Below are 19,235 nucleotides of genomic sequence, written 5' to 3'. Positions count from 1 at the left end.
TCCCAGAGATGTTCTCTAAAGCTCTCTGCTAGGAGGCATCCAGTCTCCCCAATGCAGAGGAGACCACATCTGGAGCAACGGATACAATAAATGATATTGGTGGATGTGCAGGTAAAACTTTGATGGATGTGGAAGGCTCCTTTGGGGCCTTGGATGGAGGTGAGGGAGGAGGTGTGGGCGCAGGTTTTGCAATTCCTGCAGTGGCAGGGGAAGGTGCCAGGATGGGAGGGTGGGTTGTTGGGGGGGCGTGGACCTGACCAGGTAGTCACGGAGGGAACGGTATTTGCGGAAGGTGGAAAGGGGTGGGGAGGGAAATATATCCCTGGTGGTGGGGTCCATTTGGAGGTCGTGGAAATGTCGGCGGATGATTTGGTTTATGCAAAGGTTGGTGGGGTAGAAGGTATGCACCGGGGGTGGGTTCTGTCCTTGTTATGGTTGGAGGGGTTGGGTCTGAGGGCGGAGGTGCGGGATGTGGACGAGATGCGTTAGAGGGCATCTTTAACCACGTGGGAAGGGAAATTGTGGTCTCTAAAGAAGGAGGCCATCTGGTGTGTTCTGTGGTGGAACTGGTCCTCCTGGGAGCAGATACGGCGGAGAAATTGGGAATACGGGATGACATTTTTGCAGAAGGTAGGGTGGGAAGACGTGTAATCCAGGTAGTTGTGGGAATCGGTGGGTTTGTAAAAAAATTGTTAGTGTCAAGTCGGTCGTCATTACTGGAGATGGAGAGGTCCAGGAAGGGGAGGGAGGTGTCAGAGATGGTCCAGGTACATTTAAGGTCAGGGTAGAATGTGTTGGTGAAGTTGATGAATTGCTCAACTTCCTCACGGGAGCACGAGGTGGCGCCAATGCAGTCATCAATGTAGCGGAGGAAGAGGTGGGGAGTGGTACCGGTGTAACTACAGAAGATGGACTGTTTTACTTAGCCAACAAAGTGACAGGCAGAGCTGGGGCCCATACAGGTGCCCATGGCTACCCCTTTGGGCTGGAGGAAGTGGGAGGATTCGAAGGAGAAATTGTTAAGGGTGAGGACCAGTTTGGCCAAATGAATGAGAGTGTCGGTGGAAGGGTACTGTTGGGGACGTCAGGAGAGGAAGAAACGGAGGGCTTGGAGGCCCTGGTCATGGCGATGGAGGTGTAGAGGGATGATGAGACGTGGGGGGCTGGGGAAATGGAAGTCTTGGAGGAGGTGGAGGGCATGGGTGATGCCTTGAACATATGTCGGGAGTTCCTGGACTAGGAGGGATAGGACAGTGTCGAGGTAGATAGAGATGAGTTCAGTGGGGCAGGAGCATGCTGAGACAATGGGTTGGCCAGGGTGGTCAGGCTTGTGGATCTTGGGAAGGAGGTAGAACCGGACAGTGCGGGGTTCCCGGACTATGAGGTTGGAAGCTGTGGTTGGGAGATCTCCTGAGGTGATGAGGTTGTGTATAGTCTGGGAGATGATGGTTTGGTGATGGGGGGGTGGGGTCATGGTCGAGGGGGCAGTAGGAGGAGGTGTCCTCGAGTTGGCGTCTGGCTTCAGTGGTGTAGAGGTCAGTGCGCCAGACTACCAATGCACCCCCTTTATCTGCTGGTTTGATGGTGAGGTTGGGATTGGAGCAGAGGGAGTGGATGGCTGCGTGTTGTGAGGGTGAGAGGTTGGAATAAGGGAGGGGGGTAGACAGGTTGAGGCGGTTAATGTCCCGGCAGCAGTTGGAAATGAAGAGGTCGAGGGCAGATAATAGGTCAGCACGGGGTGTCCAGGTGGATGGAGTGTGTTGGAGGTGGGCGAAGGGGTCCTCGGATGGTGGGCAGGAGTGCTGATTGTGAAAGTAAGCTCAGAGGCTAAGAAGGTTTACCAGACTGATCCCTGGAATAGAGGGACATATGAGGAGAGACTGGATCAGTTAGGATTATATTTACTGGTGTTTAAAGAATGAGGGGCCCCCTCATAGAATCCTATAAAATTCTAACAGGATGAGTGGAAAGTGCTGAATCAGGGGTCACAGTCCAACAACAAGGGGTAGGCCTTTTAGGACCCTGATGAGGAGAAATGTATTTACCAAGAGAGTGGGGAGACTGTGGAATGCTCTACAACAGGAATCTGTTGAAGCCAGAATATCGAAGACTTTGAATAAAGATGTAGATATAGTTCTTGGGACTAAAGGAATCAAAGGACACAGCAGGAATACGGTTTTGAGTTAGATGATCAGTCATGATCACATTATCAAAAATCACATGACACGAGGTTATAATCCAACAGGTTTATTTGAAACTGCAAGTGTTCGGAGCTGTTGGACTATAACCCGATGCCCTGTGAGTTTTTTACTTTGTCCACCCCAGTCTAACACTGGCACCTCCACATCATGATCATATTGAATGGTGGAGTAGTCTCAAAGGGCTGAATCGTCTAATTCTGCTCCTGTATTCTCTGTTCCTATTTTGCTCAAAGTAACTGTTTTCTGAATGCCTCATAGAATAATCCAACAACTGTGCCTCAGTACATTGGACGGTGTTACTGCTCATTACCAATTATTTATATTTGATAATCATAGTATAACCTTTAGCTTTTTTTGATGGGCATCCCTCAGTTATTGTTAGACTTTGACAAAATGGCCAATTTTGTTCACTTAGTTATTGTAGCAACTCATGAATTTTCAGGACAAAATCCAATTCTGTATTTGATACTGGTCCTCCTTTTAACTAAGGCCATGATACCAGACAGTTCACCTGGAGTTCATGGTTTCCATTCTGAGCTGCCACCTTTCAATAGCATTGCCTTCACAACAGAAACATAGCTATGGTTGGGAAATCAGCCAAATCCACATCCTACTTCTCAATAGTGGACTGTTTTTGAACTCCCTCTGTAATCCATTTTCAAACTTAATTTTATTTTGATTTTAATTTCACTGTGAGATTTTAAAAAAAATCTTCTATGCATGACAGTTTGAAACTAGAATTTATTTAAAGCCAACTATGTCCCTCTTGACCCTTATTATAAATTCAGCGATGGATCCGAGCAGATGGCATGGCTGTTTTGTTTTACAGCTTGGTATTAATTAAATTGTGAATTGCCATCACACTTAAGGGAACTTGAGGTTCAGGAAATAATTCTCTGAACCAATTTTCCAATGGTCTTCCTGATGCTGATGTTATTAAGTAATCTCCATGTCTGATTCTAATGCAATACATTAGAATGAGTACATGAATTATAATGAAGGGAATGTTAGACTTCTTCAGAATGAAAGAGAAGCTTAACATCTGCTTTTCACGAGGGCAGTTTGGGTTTTTTTGACTATTTTTTAGTGTTCTTTCTTTGTATTTTTTTGAATTGTATTGTCTTGTATTTGCTGTAATATTAAAAAAATCTATTTTTCAATAAAATACATTTTAGAAAAAAAAATCTGCTTTCAGTGACTGCAGATGTTGCTTTAGATCTTGATGGGCATATGTGACAAAATTTACGTTTCATGCAAAATATAACGGGATGAATCATTTGAATTATTGATTTCAGAGTATTTGGACTGAATTTCTGCTGCACCCCAAGTTGTGGTTTGACAAAGCAATATTCGTCATTGTTTGCTCTTTGTTACCAAGCAATTTGTCAGCCAGATGGCAATTGAATTTTTTTCTGGGGCAATGCATTAACATTGATTGATTCAATAGGTATATTGACTGCATGGTGTTCTACTAAACTACATGGTCCTCATGCAATACATTAAATACTTGCCGTCAAGGACCTACGAGAAGTGAGCAATACATGGCGGCACGGTGGCACAGTGGTTAGCACTGCTGCCTCACAGCGCCAGAGACCCGGGTTCAATTCCCGCCTTAGGCGACTGACTGTGTGGAGGTTGCACGTTCTCCCCGTGTCTGCGTGGGTTTCCTCTGGGTGCTCCGGTTTCCTCCCACAGTCCAAAAATGTGCGGGTCAGGTGAATTGGCCATGCTAAATTGCCCGTAGTGTTAGGTAGGGGGTAAATGTAGGGGTATGGATGGGTTGCGCTTCGGCGGGTCGGTGTGGACTTGTTGGGCCGAAGGGCCTGTTTCCACACTGTAAGTAATCTAATCTGTAAGTAATCTAATCTAATCAATTGCTGAATCCTCACTCACCATGGGAGTAATACCGGATGATTGGAGGGTGGCGAATGTTCTTCCTCTGTTCAAGAAAAAGAATAGGGAAATGCCTGGGAATTACAGACCACTCAGTCTTATGTAAGTGGAAAGCAAGGTACTGGAAGGGATTCTGAGAGATAGGATTTATGACTATTTGGAAAAAAACATTTGTTTGATTAAAGATAGTCAGCGTGACTTTTGAGAGGCAGATCATCCCTCACAAACCTTATTGAGTTCTTTAAGGATGTGACTAGATAAGTTGATGAAGGCCGAGCAGTGAATGTGGTGTATATGGATTTCAGTAAGGCTTTGATAAGGTTCCCCACAGTAGGCTCATTCCGAAAGTTAGGAGGTATGGGATACAGGGAGATTTGGCTGTCTGGATACAGAATTGGCTGGCTGAAAGAAGACAGCGAGTAGTAGTGGATGGAAAGTATTCCGTCTGGAGGTCGGTGACCAGTGGTGTCCCACAGGGATCTGTTCTCGCGCCTCTGCTCTTTGTAGTTTTTATCAATGACTTGGATGAAGAAGTGGAAGGGTGTGTTAGTAAGTTTGCTGATGGCACAAAGATCAGTGGCATTGTAGGTAGTGTCGAGAGCTGTTGCAGGCTACAACAAGAAGGGCTCTGGCCCGAAACGTCGAATTTCCTGTTCCTTGGATGCTGCCTAACCTGCTGTGCTTTAACCAGCAACACATTTTCAACTATGATCTCCAGCATCTGCAGACCTCACTTTTTATACTACAACAAGACATTGACAGGATGCAGAGCTGGACTGAGAAGTGGCAGATGGAGTTCAACCTGGATAAGTGTGAAGTGATTCATTTTGGAAGGTTGAATTTGAATGCTGAATACAGGGTTAAGGACAGGATTCTTGGCAGTGTAGAGGAAAAGAGGGATCTTGGGGTCCACGTACATAGATCTCTCAAAGTTACTAACCAAACTAATTGGGTTGTTAATAAGGTATGTGGTGTTTTGGCTTTCATTAACAGGTGGATTGAGTTTAAGAGTCACAAGAGTTTGCTGCAGCTCTATAAAACTCTGGGTAGATCACACTTAGAATATTGTGTCCAGTTCTGGTCGCCTCATTATAGGAAGGATGTAGTTGCTTTAGAGAGAGTGCATAGGAGATTTATCAGTATGATTCCTGGATTGGAGGGCTTGTCTTATGAAGAGAGGTTGAGTGAGCTACGGATTTTCACACTGGAGAGAAGAAGGAAGAGAGGTGACTTGATAGAGGTATACAAGGTAATGAGAGGCATAGATAGAGTAGATAGCCAGAGACTTTTTCCCAGGGTAGAAATGGCAATCACAAGGAGTCATAATTTTAAGGTGATTGGAGGAAGGTAAAGGGGAGATGTCAGAGGCACGTTCTTTATGGAGAGAGTGGTGGGTCCATGGAAAGCACTGCCAGCCATGGTAGTAGAGTCAGAGACATTAGGGACATTTAAGTGACTGCCGAACAAGCATATACATTGAGGGGTGTGTAGGTTAGGTTGATCTTAGACTAAAATAAATGCTCAGCATAACATCGTGGGCTGAAGAGCCTGTACTGTGCTGTAGTGTTCTATATTCTAACCTGGTAGGACCTATGCAATTGTCCGCAATGTGTCCTTAGTCTACAAAGAGACCATGCTAATGTTCCATCTCCAGTGCTATTCGTAGGATCTAATGTGGAATAATAATTGAAACTATTAATCCAGTGTATAAATGCATTAGACAAATGTTTGAATATGTTTTAAAAAAGCTGGCAGTAAAATTCTTCAAAGCAATAATGGACCCCATCTGATAGAGCCAAAGTCATTCAGCATGGAAACAACTCGCCCATGCTGACCAAGCATCTCAAACTAAACTTGTCCCATTTACCTGCGTTTGTCCAATATCCCTCTAAACTTTCCTATTCATGGACTTGTCCAATTCCCTTTTTAGTGTAATAACTGTGTCTGTATTCACAACTTCCTCTGGCAGTTCATTCCACATAGGAACCACCCTCTGTAAGAAAACATTGTCCCTCGATTCTCTTTTCAACCTTTCTCCTCTCACCTTAAAAATATGCCCTCTAACTTTGAACTCCCCTATCCCAGGGAAAAGACCTTGCTATTCACCTTATCTATGCCCCTCATAATTTTATAAACCTCTCTAAGGTCACCGTTCAACCTCCTGCGCTCCATTGAAAACAGTCCCTGCCTATCCAACCTCTCCTTATAACTCAATCCCGCCAGTTCTGGTAACATCCATCATTAACATATTAACATGAGGATGCCAGCTTTGACAACAATGATATTTAAGCAGATTCTCTGCCCTCACTCTCCCAGCCTAGTGCTATAAAGTGACATTGCACCACTTACGTGGCCCAGAGACACCCCATTGCAAAGCAATGTACAGTGAGGTGCAGGGAATTTGAATATAGTTGCAGATGATTTGCGCCTCAGCTGTGAGAGCTGCTGATGTAAAGTCATTGGTAAACCATAGGTTGCTAAATGATTGTATTCAAACTCTGTCTGCTCTTAAAGCAACACCCATGCCCCCAGCACGACAAACCTCCATTCTATGGAGAGCTGCCAACCGTCCCCAGTCCAATATTATTCAACTGCCTCAGATGGACAGAGACATGAGGCAGAAGCTCAAAATGTCCCTTCCACCCTCATTATCATAGCTCCACCTGCTTTTAGAATGTCCATTCTGTCTCATCTTATGAATCTTAGTTCAGAACAAAGATTGAGGAGGCTGCAGTGTTTTTTCATTTTTGGAATAGAAAGGACTTAATAGAAAATGAATGAAAGAAAATGATAAACCTGGAGCAGGTAAATTTGGCACCCTGATAAAATGTTTGAAAAGAAGATAATATAAATCAACATTTAAGAGCAAAAATGAACTAATTGAAAACCAGGTAAAATACAGCTAGTTGCCAAGAAAACAAATAGTTAATTCAAATAAATGGAGGCCGAGCATTACAAATAAGGTCAAGGAGTGTAAAAGCAAATAAGTTGCAATGATTCTTTGTAGAACTTTGATTTGTCCTTAATTAGAATATTGTGACCATCCCTGGGCCCCACTCTTTAAGAAGGATATGGAGGCTACCAACATTGTCTCATTATTAAAATAAAAGTGGAGAAGAGAGAGACCAGGAAATTACACGTCAATCAGTCTAATCTCAGCACTGGGGAAGTTATTATGAAGAATTCTGAGGACAGGATTCATCTGTTCTTAGAGGGACATGGAATCATCAGAGATAGTCAGCATATATTTCCTAAAGGAAGGCCGTGTTTGATAAATTTGAGTTTTTTGAGGAGGCTGTAGTGATTGTAACGAGGTCAACCAGGTAGACCTCATAGAATACGAGTTCCTTGATTGGGGCTGTTAACGTGGTCCAATTAGGGAGCCCTGACTGACATTAAAAAAACAGGTGTGTCAGAGGTTCTGATACTCTGTGAGCCAGCTCTGAGGAAGCTGAACCATTCTCAAGGACTTTCTATGTGTAAATAAAGGGTGATATGGTGATGGAATACTGGCCTCTGGCAAGTTATGTTAGGTAACCAGGGGTATTGATGAGGGTAGTGCATTTAATGTGCCTATAAGGATTTTAGCAAGATTTTAGCAGTCTGGTTAAGAAAGTAAGAGCTTATAGGATCAAGGCAAAGTGGTAGGTTGAATCTAAACTTGGTGGAGAGCTAGGAAGGAGAGTGTTGATGGTAAGGGGACATTTCTGTGACTGAACGTCTACTTCCAATGGCAAAGCAACAGGCTGGGTGCTGGGGTCCTTGCTTTTTGCCATGTGCATCAATGACTTAGGCTTTAATGTAGGAGATATGATCAAGAAGTATGTGGGTGATATGAAAATTTATGGAATGGTAAACAGAATAATAGATGTAAAAAGGAGCATATCAACAGACTATTCAGGTGGGCAGAGCAGTGGCAAATAGAATTCAAGCTAGAAAAGTGTGAGGTTACACACTTGGGAAAGGCAAGGGATTACACTGTGAATGGTGAGACCCTGGAAATTGTTGGACAAAGACCGAAAAAACAAAGAACAGTACAGCACACATTCAGGCCCTTTGGCCTACCAAGATGGCGCTGGCAAATGATGCCTTTCTAAACTAAAAACTTTTGCCTCTCAGATCAGGGACATCTTGCTGTATGAATCCACAGATTCCTGAAGGTATATGGGCAGGTAGGTAATTTGGTTAGAGACTTAGCTTTATTAACCAGGGCATAGAATGCAAATTCTGAAGAAGGGCCACACCTGAAATGTCAACTTCTCCCCCTCCTGCTGCTGCCTGGCTTGCTGTGTTCTCCCAGCCTCCTGCTTGTGTATCATAGAATACAAGGCCAGGAAAGTTATGCTGGAACTGTTTAAATGCTGGTTAGGTCACAATGTGAGTAGTGTGTGCAGTTCTGGGTAGTATTTTATAGGTAGAATGTGATTGCATTCAAAAGGATGCAGAGGAGAATAACAGGAGGTTGCTTAGGCTGGAAAGTATGAGGTATGAAGAAAGGAAAGGCTGGTATTGTTTTTCTCAGAGCATTGGTGTTTGAGATGTGTATAAGCTTATGGGATGTATAGGTAAAGCGGATAGCAAGGTGTCTTCTGTTATGGAAGGTCCAATAACCAAGTGGCATAAAAAGGTAGAAGGCTAAGAGGAGAATTGCAAAGAAACATTTCACCCAGAGGGTGGTGGAGTCTGGAACTCTGTCCTTGAAAGGATGTTGAGTCAGAAGTTCTCGTAATACTTGCAGTAATCAGATATTCATTGTTGCATTGACTGCCTGCAAATTGTGTGCTTTTTGAACAAAGTATAGTGTATCTGCAATTACAATTCTGCAAATGCAAATTCACACCACAGACTTAGATGTATGTGTACGTGCATGTGAGGGGCGGGGGGGGGGGGAGGGGGAGAGAGAGAGAGAGAGAGAGACTGTGTGTGTGTGTGTGTGTGTGTGTGTGTGTGTGTGTGTGTGTGTGTGTGTGTGTGTGAGAGAATGTGAGTGTGTGCATATGAGTCCAGATTAGAGTGATGCTGGAAAAGCACAGCAGGTCAGGCAGCATCCAAGGAGAAGAAAATTGACGTTTCAGGCAAAAGCCCTTCATCAGGAATGAAATCAGGGAGCCTCTGGGGTGGAGAGATAAATGGGTGGGGGGTGGGGTTGGGGAGAAGGTAGCAAAGAATACAATAGGTGGGTGGGGGTGGGGATGAAGGTGATAGGTCAGAGAGGAGGGTGGAGCGGATAGATGGGAAGGAAGATAGGCAGGTAGGGCAGATCATGAGGATGGTGCTGAGCTGGAATGTTGGAACTGGTGTAAGGTGGGGGGAGGGGAAACGAGGATACTGGTGAAATCCACGTTGATGCCATGGGGTTGAAGTGTTCCAAGGCAGAACATAAGATGTTCTTCCTCCAGGCGTCAGGTAATGAGGGAGTGGCAGTGGAGGAGGCCCAGGACCTACATGTCCTCCGCAGAGTGGGAGGGGGAGTTGAAATGTTGGGCCACGGGGGTGGGGTGGGGTTGATTGGTGCTGGTGTCCTGGAGATGTTCCCTAAAGCGCTTTGCAAGAAGGCGTCCAGTCTCCCCAATGTAGAGGAGACCGTATCGGGAGCAACGAATACAATAAATGATATTGGTGGATGTGCAGGTAAAACTTTGATGGATGTGGAAGGCTCCTTTGAGGCCTTGGATGGAGCTGAGGGAGGAGGTATGGGCACAGGTTTTGCAATTCCTGCGGTGGCAGGGGAAGGTGGGTTGTTGAGGGGGCATGGACCTGACCAGGTAGTCACGGAAGGAACGGTATTTGCGGAAGGCGGAAAGGGGTGGGGAGGGAAATATACCCCTAGTGGTGGAGTCCGTTTGGAGGTGGTGGAAATGTCAGCAGATGATGCGGTATATGCGAATGTTGGTAGGGTGGAAGGTGAGGACCGGGGGGATTCTGTCCTTGTTACGGTTGGAGGGATGGGGTTTGAGGGCGGAGGTGCTTGATGTGGATGAGATACGTTGGAGGGCATCTTCAACCAAGTTGGGAAGGGAAATTGTGGCCTTTAAAGAAGGAGACCATCAGGTGTGTTCTGTGGGGGAAATGGTCCTCCTGGGAGTAGACACAGCAGAGGCGGAAGATTTGGGAATACAGGATAGCATTCTTGCAGGAGGTAGAGTGGGAAGAGTTGTAATCCAGGTAGCTGTGGGAGTCAGTGGGTTTGTAAAAAATTGTTAGTGTCAAGTCGGTCGTCAGTAATGGAGATGGAGAGGTCCAGGAAGGGGAGGGAGGTGTCAGAGATGGTCTAGGTGAATTTTAGGTCGGGGTGGAATGTGTTGATGAAGTTGATGAATTGCTCAACCTCCTCGTAGGAGCACGAGGTTGCGCCAATGCAGTCATCAATGTAGCGGAGGAAGAGGTGGGGAGTGGTGCTGGTATAACTACGGAAGATGGACTGTTCTACGTAGCCGACAAAGAGACAGGCATAGCTGGGGCCCATACGGGTGCTCTTTCATCTGGAGGAAATGGGAAGATTCTAAGGAGAAATTGTTAAAGGTGAGGACCAATTCAGCCAAACGAATCAGAGTGTCGGTGTAAGGGTACTGTTGGGGATGTCGGGAGAGGAAGAAACGGAGGGCTTGGAGGCGCTGGTCATGGTGAATGGAGGTGTAGAGGGATTGGATGTCCATGGTGAAGGTGAGGTGTTGGGGACCAGGGAAACAGAAGTCTTGGAGGAGGTGGAGGGCAATTGGTTGGTGTCTCGAACGTATGTGGGGAGTTCTTGGACTCGGGGGGAATAGGACAGTATCGAGGTAGGTGGAGATAAGTTTGGTGGAGTAGGAGCATGCTGAGACAATGGGTTGGCCGGGGTGGTGAGGCTTGTGGATCTTGGGTAGGAGGTAGAACTGGGCAGTACGGGGTTCTCGGACTACGAGGTTGGAAGCTGTGGGTGGGAGATCTCCTGAGGTAATGAGGTTGTGTATAGTTTGGGAGATGATGGTTTGGTGATGGGGTGGGGGGGGAATGGGGTCATGGTCGAGGGGATAGCAGGAGGAAGTGTCTTTGAGTTGTCATCTGGCTTCAGCGGTGTAGAGGTCGGTGTGCCAAAATACCACTGCACCTCCTTTAGTGGGTGGCACGGTGGCACAGTGGTTAGCACTGCTGCCTCACAGCGCCTGAGACCCGGGTTCAATTCCCGACTCAGGCGACTGACTGTGTGGAGTTTGCACATTCTCCCCGTGTCTGCGTGGGTTTCCTCCGGGTGCTCCGGTTTCCTCCCACAGTCCAAAGATGTGCGGGTCAGGTGAATTGGCTATGCTAAATTGCCCATAGTGTTAGGTAAGGGGTAAATGTAGGGGTATGGGTGGGTTGCGCTTCGGCGGATCGGTGTGGCCTTGTTGGGCCGAAGGGCCTGTTTCCACACTGTAAGTAATCTAATCTAATCTGCTGGTTTGATGGTGAAATTGGGATTGGAGCAGGAGTGGAGGGATGCGCGTTGTGAGGGTGAGAGTTTGGAGTGGAGGAGAGGGGTAGACAGGATGAGGCGGTTAATGTCTCGGCGGAAGTTTGAAATGAAGAGATCGAGGGTGGGTAATAGGCCAGTAAGGGTGTGTCACTACCTCCTGCAAAAATGCTATCTTGTATTCCCAATTCCTCTGCCGTATCTGCTCCCAGGAGACCAGTTCCACCACAAAACACACCAGATGGCCTCCTTCTTTAAAGTCCACAATTTCCCTTCCCACATGGTTGGAGATGCCTCCAACACATCTCATGTGCATCCTGCGCCTCTGCTCCCAAACTTCATCCCTTACCTGCACGTTTTTTGGACTGTGGGAGGAAACTGGAGAAAACCCACGCAGACACGGGAAGAATGTGCAAACTCCACATTCCAGTCGCCTGAGGCAGGAATTGAACCCGGATCTCTGGCACTGTGAGGCAGCAGTGCTAACCACTGTGCCACTGTACCGCCCAATGATAGATGTTTAAGAAAATAGATCCCAGCACACATCAAAAATATATCCCAGTGACAAAGAAGGATTCTAAGAAGAATATGAGTCAATCACGATTAAGCTGAAAAGTTAAGGATAGCATTGAAATGAAAGAAAAACCATACAATTTGGCAAAAGTAATCCAGAGGTTTGGGCATGTATTTAAAAAGATAACTAATACAAAAAAAAGGGAGAAGATAAACTTGTAATTAATATCAAGATTGATAGCAAGAGCTTCCTTAAAGATATAAAAAGGAAAAGAGAAACCAAAGTGAACGTAAGCCCCTTAGACAACAAGGCTGGGATTGTGAAAAGACACAGAGGATTGGAAGACTACCAATTGGATGTTAATTTCTTGTGTTTTGTGCACGTGGACTCTCAAATCCCTCTGTTCTGTAGATTTCTGCAATCTTTTTCCAGTTAAATTAGAAGCAGCTCCTCTATTCTTTCTGCCAAAGTTCTTTAAATTTCGCATTTCCCACCTTATAGTTCATCTGCCAAATGTTTTCCCACTTGTGAAACCTCCACGCAGACTTTTTCTGTCACCGTCATGACTTGCTTTCACCAGATTGTTCATAATTAGTTTTTGCACATTGTCAATGTGCACAGCAGTCCTTTGAAAGTTAACTGAGCTTGCTTTGGTGAGGTATTCTAGATATTAGGTGAATCTAATTTGTTTTAATGTGTGCTACAGAATAATTATCTTTTCAACAATCTCTAGTACACTAAATAATCTTTTTTGTTGAAACTTCTGTCTGCAGGGAAAGCTTCATAATCATCAGCTGATGGGTATAATTCCAAGAATAGCACATGACATCTTTGACCACATCTATTCTATGGATGAGAATCTAGAATTCCACATTAAGGTAAATATGAAGCAGTTATTTCGAGAAAAATCAGTTTTTGCATAACCATAACTTTGCACCCTGTGTAATGACCTATTGACCAGTTTTTTCTTGTCTTTTATGCTATGCTTGTTTGTGAGTTGGTGCTTGTTGTGTATAAAGTAGCAATTTAGAGAAGTTTTAAAGGGCTCTGAATTTTATTAACTTTGGAACATTAGCCAAAGCTGGTACAGATCCCAATGTACACATGCATTGATAAATATCTCTTTGGCCACATTTTATTGCGCACACAACTTCCAGGTACCACAAAGAGTGCTCTTGAGCTCTGACATTGTGGAAGAGTTGGAAAGAGATAATACTGTTGGAATATGAATAATGAGAAAAAGCTTGATTAGTTTGTCAGCCTCTACCTAGCTCTAAGCAGACCCCACATTTCCATAGCGTGCTGGCAAGTGGTGGCTGCTAGGTATTGACTTGAGAGGGCCAATGTTCCTGTCACACCCAGCAGGGCTTCAAAGACTCGAGACCCTCAGAGAAAAATGAAATCTTTATCACTTAAAGGGGTGACCCTTTATTGAGGTAAAATGACACCCAATCGAGATTCCCCCAGAAGTAGAAACTTGCCTCCCCTATCAACCCTTGAGAATGTGTAGCTGGAAAAGCACAGCAGGTCAGGCAGCATCCGAGGAGCAGAAGTATCGATGTTTCTGGCAAAAACCCCTCATCATTTCTGATGAAGGGCTTAAGCCTGAAACGTCGACTCTCTTGCTCCTCAGATGCTGCCTGACCTGCTGTGCTTTTCCAGCACCACACTCTCGACTCTGACCTTCAGAATCTGCAGTCCTCACTTTTTCCCACATCAACCCTGTTCAGACTCCTCATGATCTTAACTGTTTCTAGTAAGTAGTCTCTTACTCCTGTAAACTGCAGTAGATGTAGCCAAACGTTCTTTAAACAAAAACCTCACACAGGAGTGGGCCAATCAGTTGTTCAAGCCTGTGCCAGCATTCTGTATGATCATGGCTGATTGTGCTACTCAATACACTGTTCCCACTTTCTCCCTATGACCTTTCATCGTTTTAGACCTAAGAACTGTACCTGTGGCAAATAGAAGCAGGAGTAGGTCATCATCTTCAACAAGAGAAAGCTACCTATCACAGCTTGACTAGTAACTTCATTACCACAGCTGTGAACCCCTCACTGTCAATATCCTGAGGGTAATCATTTACTAAACTGGACTAGCCACATAGATGCTGTGGCTGCAAGAGCAGGCTAGAGGCTAGGAATTCTGCGGTGACTACGTCAACTCCCTTATCCTGGGCACCATGTACAAGGCTGAGCCAAAATCATGGGGCACCTTCCTAACAGTCCAATAGGTGTACCTGCACCCCAGGAACTGCAGCAAGCCAAGAAGACAACTCATTACTACCTCTTCCCGGGTTAGTATGGATGGGCAATAAATGCTCGAGCAACCAATTATGCCCACATCCCAAGAATACATTAAATTGGACCATGTATCCTTTGGAGCCTTATGAAAAGCTGGTTTTTCAATGGGTTTAACTGGATTTCTCATATTTCAAAGTATGGATATAAAAAGAATCTGATCGTTCTCATAATTGTCTTTTTCTCAATGAGTTTCAAGGGGGCAGGTGGTGCCATGGGCCACACAGCAATGTCTTGCCTTAGTGCATCATGGTAAGTTTCTGATATGCCCCTTCAAGGAATAAACTTGTCCCCTGGTATGACACTGGTGGCTGTGTTTATCTAATTCAAAAGCAAAAAATATTTATTTGCAGTTATAATTCCATTTAAATTATCTTCTGGATTTTGTTGTAGGTTTCCTATTTTGAGATCTACATGGACAAAATTCGGGATTTACTCGATGGTAAGAAAATTTTCTTATTTTCAAGGTGCAGTAGCAATCCTTTGCTAACACAAATAAGAAACTGAATCAGAAGGCATTGCATTTATATGTCATCTTACCACCTCTGAAGTGCAGCAATCCTTACATTGGCAAACATTTTACTTATGCACTCAGCAAGATTTCATAAAGTTAAGTGAAATGAATGAGAGAGAAGGATAATGTTGGCTGATGGAAGAATATTTTCCTGGCTCTTGGTAAACTCTCTGTGTTGTTTTTAAAAGCTAATTAACCTATTCAGTAGTACTAGGAAAATCAATCCTCCAGGGTCTTTACCAAGAATTTACAAATCACTTAGAATGCCATGGACTAATCAGAGATGGTCGTCAAGGATTTGTAAAATGCATGTCATGCTTGACTAGTCTTATTGATTTTTTTTGATTTGGAAGAATCACTGTGGATGCAAAGGAGCTAGTAAATGTTTTGGAAATGGCTTTTTAGAAAGCTGTTGTTCAGGAAACATGAAAATTGCCTTTAAATTAAGATACAAATTCTATAAGGGATATAGTCGGGCAGGCACAGTGGCTAGCACTGCTGCCTCACAGCACCAGGGTCCCAGGTTTGATTCCAGCCTTGGGCGACTGGCTGTGTGGAGTTTGCACATTCTCCTCATGTCTGCGTGGGTTTCCTCCGGGTGCTCTGGTTTCCTCCCACAGACCCAAGATGTGCAGGTCAGGTGAATTGGCCATGCTAAATTGCCTATGGTGTTAGGTGCATTAGTAAGAGGGAAATAGGTCTGGGTGTGTTACTCTTCGGAGGATTGATGTGGACTTGTTGGGCCGAAGGGCCTGTTTCTACACTGTAGGGGAATCTAATCTAAGTGGAATCAGATAGGCTAGAAGATAGAGGTTAATGGAGATTTTTCTGATATGGCTAGTGGTTACATCCTGTGGACCTGTGTAAGGATCTTAGGTAAAAACAATGACTGCAGATGCTGGAAACTAGATTTTGGATTAGTGGTGCTGGAAGAGCACAGCAGTTCAGGCAGCATCCGAGGAGCAGCAAAATCGACGTTTCAGGCAAAAGCCCTTCTTCAGGAATAAAGGCAGAGAGCCTGAAGCGTGGAGAGATAAGCTAGAGGAGGGTGGGGGTGGGGAGAAAGTAGCCTGCAGTACAATAGGTGAGTGGGGGAGGGGATGAAGGTGATAGGTCAGGGAGGAGAGGGTGGAGTGGATAGGTGGAAAAGGAGATACGCAGGTAGGACAAGTCATGGTTCAGTGCTGAGCTGGAAGTTTGGAACTAGGGTGAGGTGGGGAAAGGGGAAATGAGGAAACTGTTGAAGTCCACATTGATGCCCTGGGATTGAAGTGTTCCGAGGTGGAAGATGAGGCATTCTTCCTCAGGCGCCTGGTGGTGAGGGAGCAGCGGTGAAGGAGCCCAGGACTTCCATATCCTTGGCAGAGTGGGAGGGGGAGTTGAAATGTTGGGCCACAGGGTGGTGTGGTTGATTGGTGCGTGTGACCCAGAGATGTTCCCTAAAGCTGTCTGCTAGGAGACGTCGAGTCTCCCCAATGTAGAGGAGACCGCATCGGGAGCAACGGATGCAATAAATGATATTAGTGGATGTGCAGGAAAACTTTGGTGTATGTGGAAGGCTCCTTTAGGGCCTTGGATGGAGGTGAGGGAGGAGGTGTGGGCGCAGGTTTTGCAGTTCCTGCGGCGGCAGGGGAAGGTGCCAGGATGGGAGGATATATTTCCCTCCCCACCCCTTTCCGCCTTCCGTAAAGACTGTTACCTCTGTGACTACCTGGTCAGGTCCACGCCCCCCCCTACAACCCACCCTCCCATCCTGGCATCTTCCCCTGCCACTGCAGGAACTACAAAACCTGCGCCCACACCTCCTCCGTCACCTCCATCCAAGGCCCTAAAGGAGCCTTCCACATCCATCAAGGTTTTACCTGCACATCCACTAATATCATTTATTGTATCCGTTGCTCCCGATGCGGTCTCCTCTACATTGGGGAGACTGGACGCCTCCTAGCAGAGCGCTTTAGGGAACATCTCCGGGACATCCGCACCAATCAACCATACCGTCCTCTGGCCCAACATTTCAACTCCCCCTCCCACTCTACTGAGGACATGGAGGTCCTGGGCCTCCTTCACCGCTGCTCCTTCACCACCCGACACCTGGAGGAAGAACGCCTCATCTTCCGCCTCGGAACACTTCAACCCCAGGGCATCAATGTGGACTTCAATAGTTTCCTCATTTCCCTTGCCCCCACCTCACCCTCGTTCCAAACTTCCAGCTCAGCACTGCCCCCATGACTTGTCCTACCTGCCTATCTTCTTTTCCACCTATCCACTCCACCCTCCTCCCTGACCTATCACCTTCATCCCCTCCCCCACTCACCTATTGTACTCCAGGCTACTTTCTCCCACCCCCATCCTCCTCTAGCTTATCTCTCCACGCTTCAGGCTGTCTGCCTTTATTCCTGATGAAGGGCTTTTGCCCGAAACGTTGATTTTGCTGCTCCTCGGATGCTGCCTGAACTGCTGTGCTCTTCCAGCACCACTAACCCAGAATCTGTATAAGGATCTTGTTTACTTTTCTATTTTTGTCAATGAGGTAGCCAATTGAAAATACTTTAAAATGTGAAAACTAAATAGGACCTTAATCCAACTTGCCTATTGGGGAAAATGAAACATTAAGATCACTGCCTTATTTTACACACAATGGTATTTTACTTTCCAGTGAGTTATTCTCTCAAGTCACTACCTTATTCAAGAGCAAGAATCACTGGTTCATCACATTTCCTTCCATGTGCCTCAATTTATTGATAATGTTGTGTGCTATACAATGGGTTTGCTCCATTACAAAAACTGGCTTTAAACAAGATCCTTATAAATTGCAAGAATTCCAATTTGGGAGAAACTTTATTTAATAAACAACAAAACTGTTATATCAGATAGTCAGTTCATTGTGATATTACCTGTTTATGGTACAAATTGTTCACAGAGATGTAATTTAACTTCACAGTTTCAAAAACCAATCTGTCAGTCCATGAGGATAAAAACAGAGTGCCATTTGTTAAGGTAAGATTCATCCTGTGTGCAGAATAATAACATGTTTCCTTGAATCAATGAATATAACAAGTACCAAGTCAATCAAACTACTTAGAGATGGATTTGTTGAAATCTCTTGATCGATGAAGGATAAATGCATTATGTAGACAGTATTTGTGCTGTTGGACAAAAGCAAGTGGAATTAGAGATACCCATGTGAATAAAATCATTGCAGATTGATTGGCATATCTCCAGCATATTGGAATGAAGAAAAATGGTAAAATTTGGTTAGATTGATGTCGCAAAGAATGAGAAGGTAGATAGGTCTCAGGTCCATCATGCCTCAAAGCTTTTAACAATTCCAAGCAGATCTAAGAATTTAACAAATAAAAGCCAACTCCATGAGTGCCTTTTTGCTACAGAAGCGCTGATAACAAAAGTGACACAAGTTGATGGAATAGATTAACACTTGAACATTGATGAGCTCATTATCCCTTTCATTTTTTATTCATTCGGGGATGTGGGCATTACTGACTGAGCCGGAATTTCTTGTGATGATCTGTCATCTAGACCCCCTGCTGGTGTAGGTATACTCACAGTGTCCTTAGGGAGGAAGTTTCAGAATTTTGATCCAGTGGCACTGAAGGCATGGTGATGTATTTCTAAATGGATGGTATGTGAGTGTTACTTGCCACTTGTCAGCTCAAGCTTGGATATTGTTCAGATCTTACTGAGTTTGGACATGAAATGTTTCAGTATCTGAGGAACCGTGACTAGTGCTGAACATTATATAATCAGCAGGGAACATCCCCACTTCTGACCTTGTGATTGAGAAAAGGTCATTGATGAAGTAGCTGAATGTGATTGTGTTTGGGCCACTGTCCTGTTGACTGACTCTCAACAACCACAACCATTTCCATTTGTGCTACATATGCCTCAAATCAGTCTTCCTCCATTTGTCATTAACCCAAGTCTGCCCTGTCTTCTTGATGCCGCAGTTTATCAAATGTTGTCTTGAAGTTGAGGGTAGCCATTCTCACCTCGCCTCAAGAATTCAGCTCTTTTGTCCATGTTTGAACCAAATCTGGAATGAATCAAAGGTGAATATCCCCATCAGAAACCAACATGATAGCATTGTTGATGACTCCATCCATCACTTTACTGATGGTATGGTAATTGTTCAGATTGGATTTATCTTGTATCCTGTGCATAGCCCACATCTGTACAATTTTCCGCACTGTAGGGCTAATGTTGAGTTTTTGATGCATTAGAATCCTGGAATTGCCTTCCTAAGGGCCGTGTGGGTCGACCCATAATACATGGACTGCAGCAATTCTAAAAGGCAGCTCACCAGCACATTCTCAAGTGCAATCAGGGATGGGCAGAAAATGCTGGCCAGCCAGCAACGCCCACATCC

General features: G+C 45.0%; 1 protein-coding gene across 1 annotated transcript in view; it reads left to right on the top strand.

The window, feature by feature from the left end:
• The window catches only part of LOC132817400 (kinesin heavy chain), a 199,648-nt gene that overhangs the window by 77,455 nt on the left and 102,958 nt on the right, over positions 1–19,235 (top strand). Inside the window, exons 4-6 of the mRNA XM_060827824.1 lie at positions 12,811–12,915; positions 14,731–14,779; positions 17,793–17,848. Of these exons, the coding sequence (XP_060683807.1) occupies positions 12,811–12,915; positions 14,731–14,779; positions 17,793–17,848 (210 nt within the window). The remainder of the gene's footprint in view (positions 1–12,810; positions 12,916–14,730; positions 14,780–17,792; positions 17,849–19,235) is intronic.

This window comes from Hemiscyllium ocellatum, chromosome 7 (genome assembly GCF_020745735.1).
Source record: "Hemiscyllium ocellatum isolate sHemOce1 chromosome 7, sHemOce1.pat.X.cur, whole genome shotgun sequence".
Lineage (NCBI taxonomy): Eukaryota > Metazoa > Chordata > Chondrichthyes > Orectolobiformes > Hemiscylliidae > Hemiscyllium > Hemiscyllium ocellatum.
This window is presented reverse-complemented; position numbering and strand designations above follow the sequence as displayed.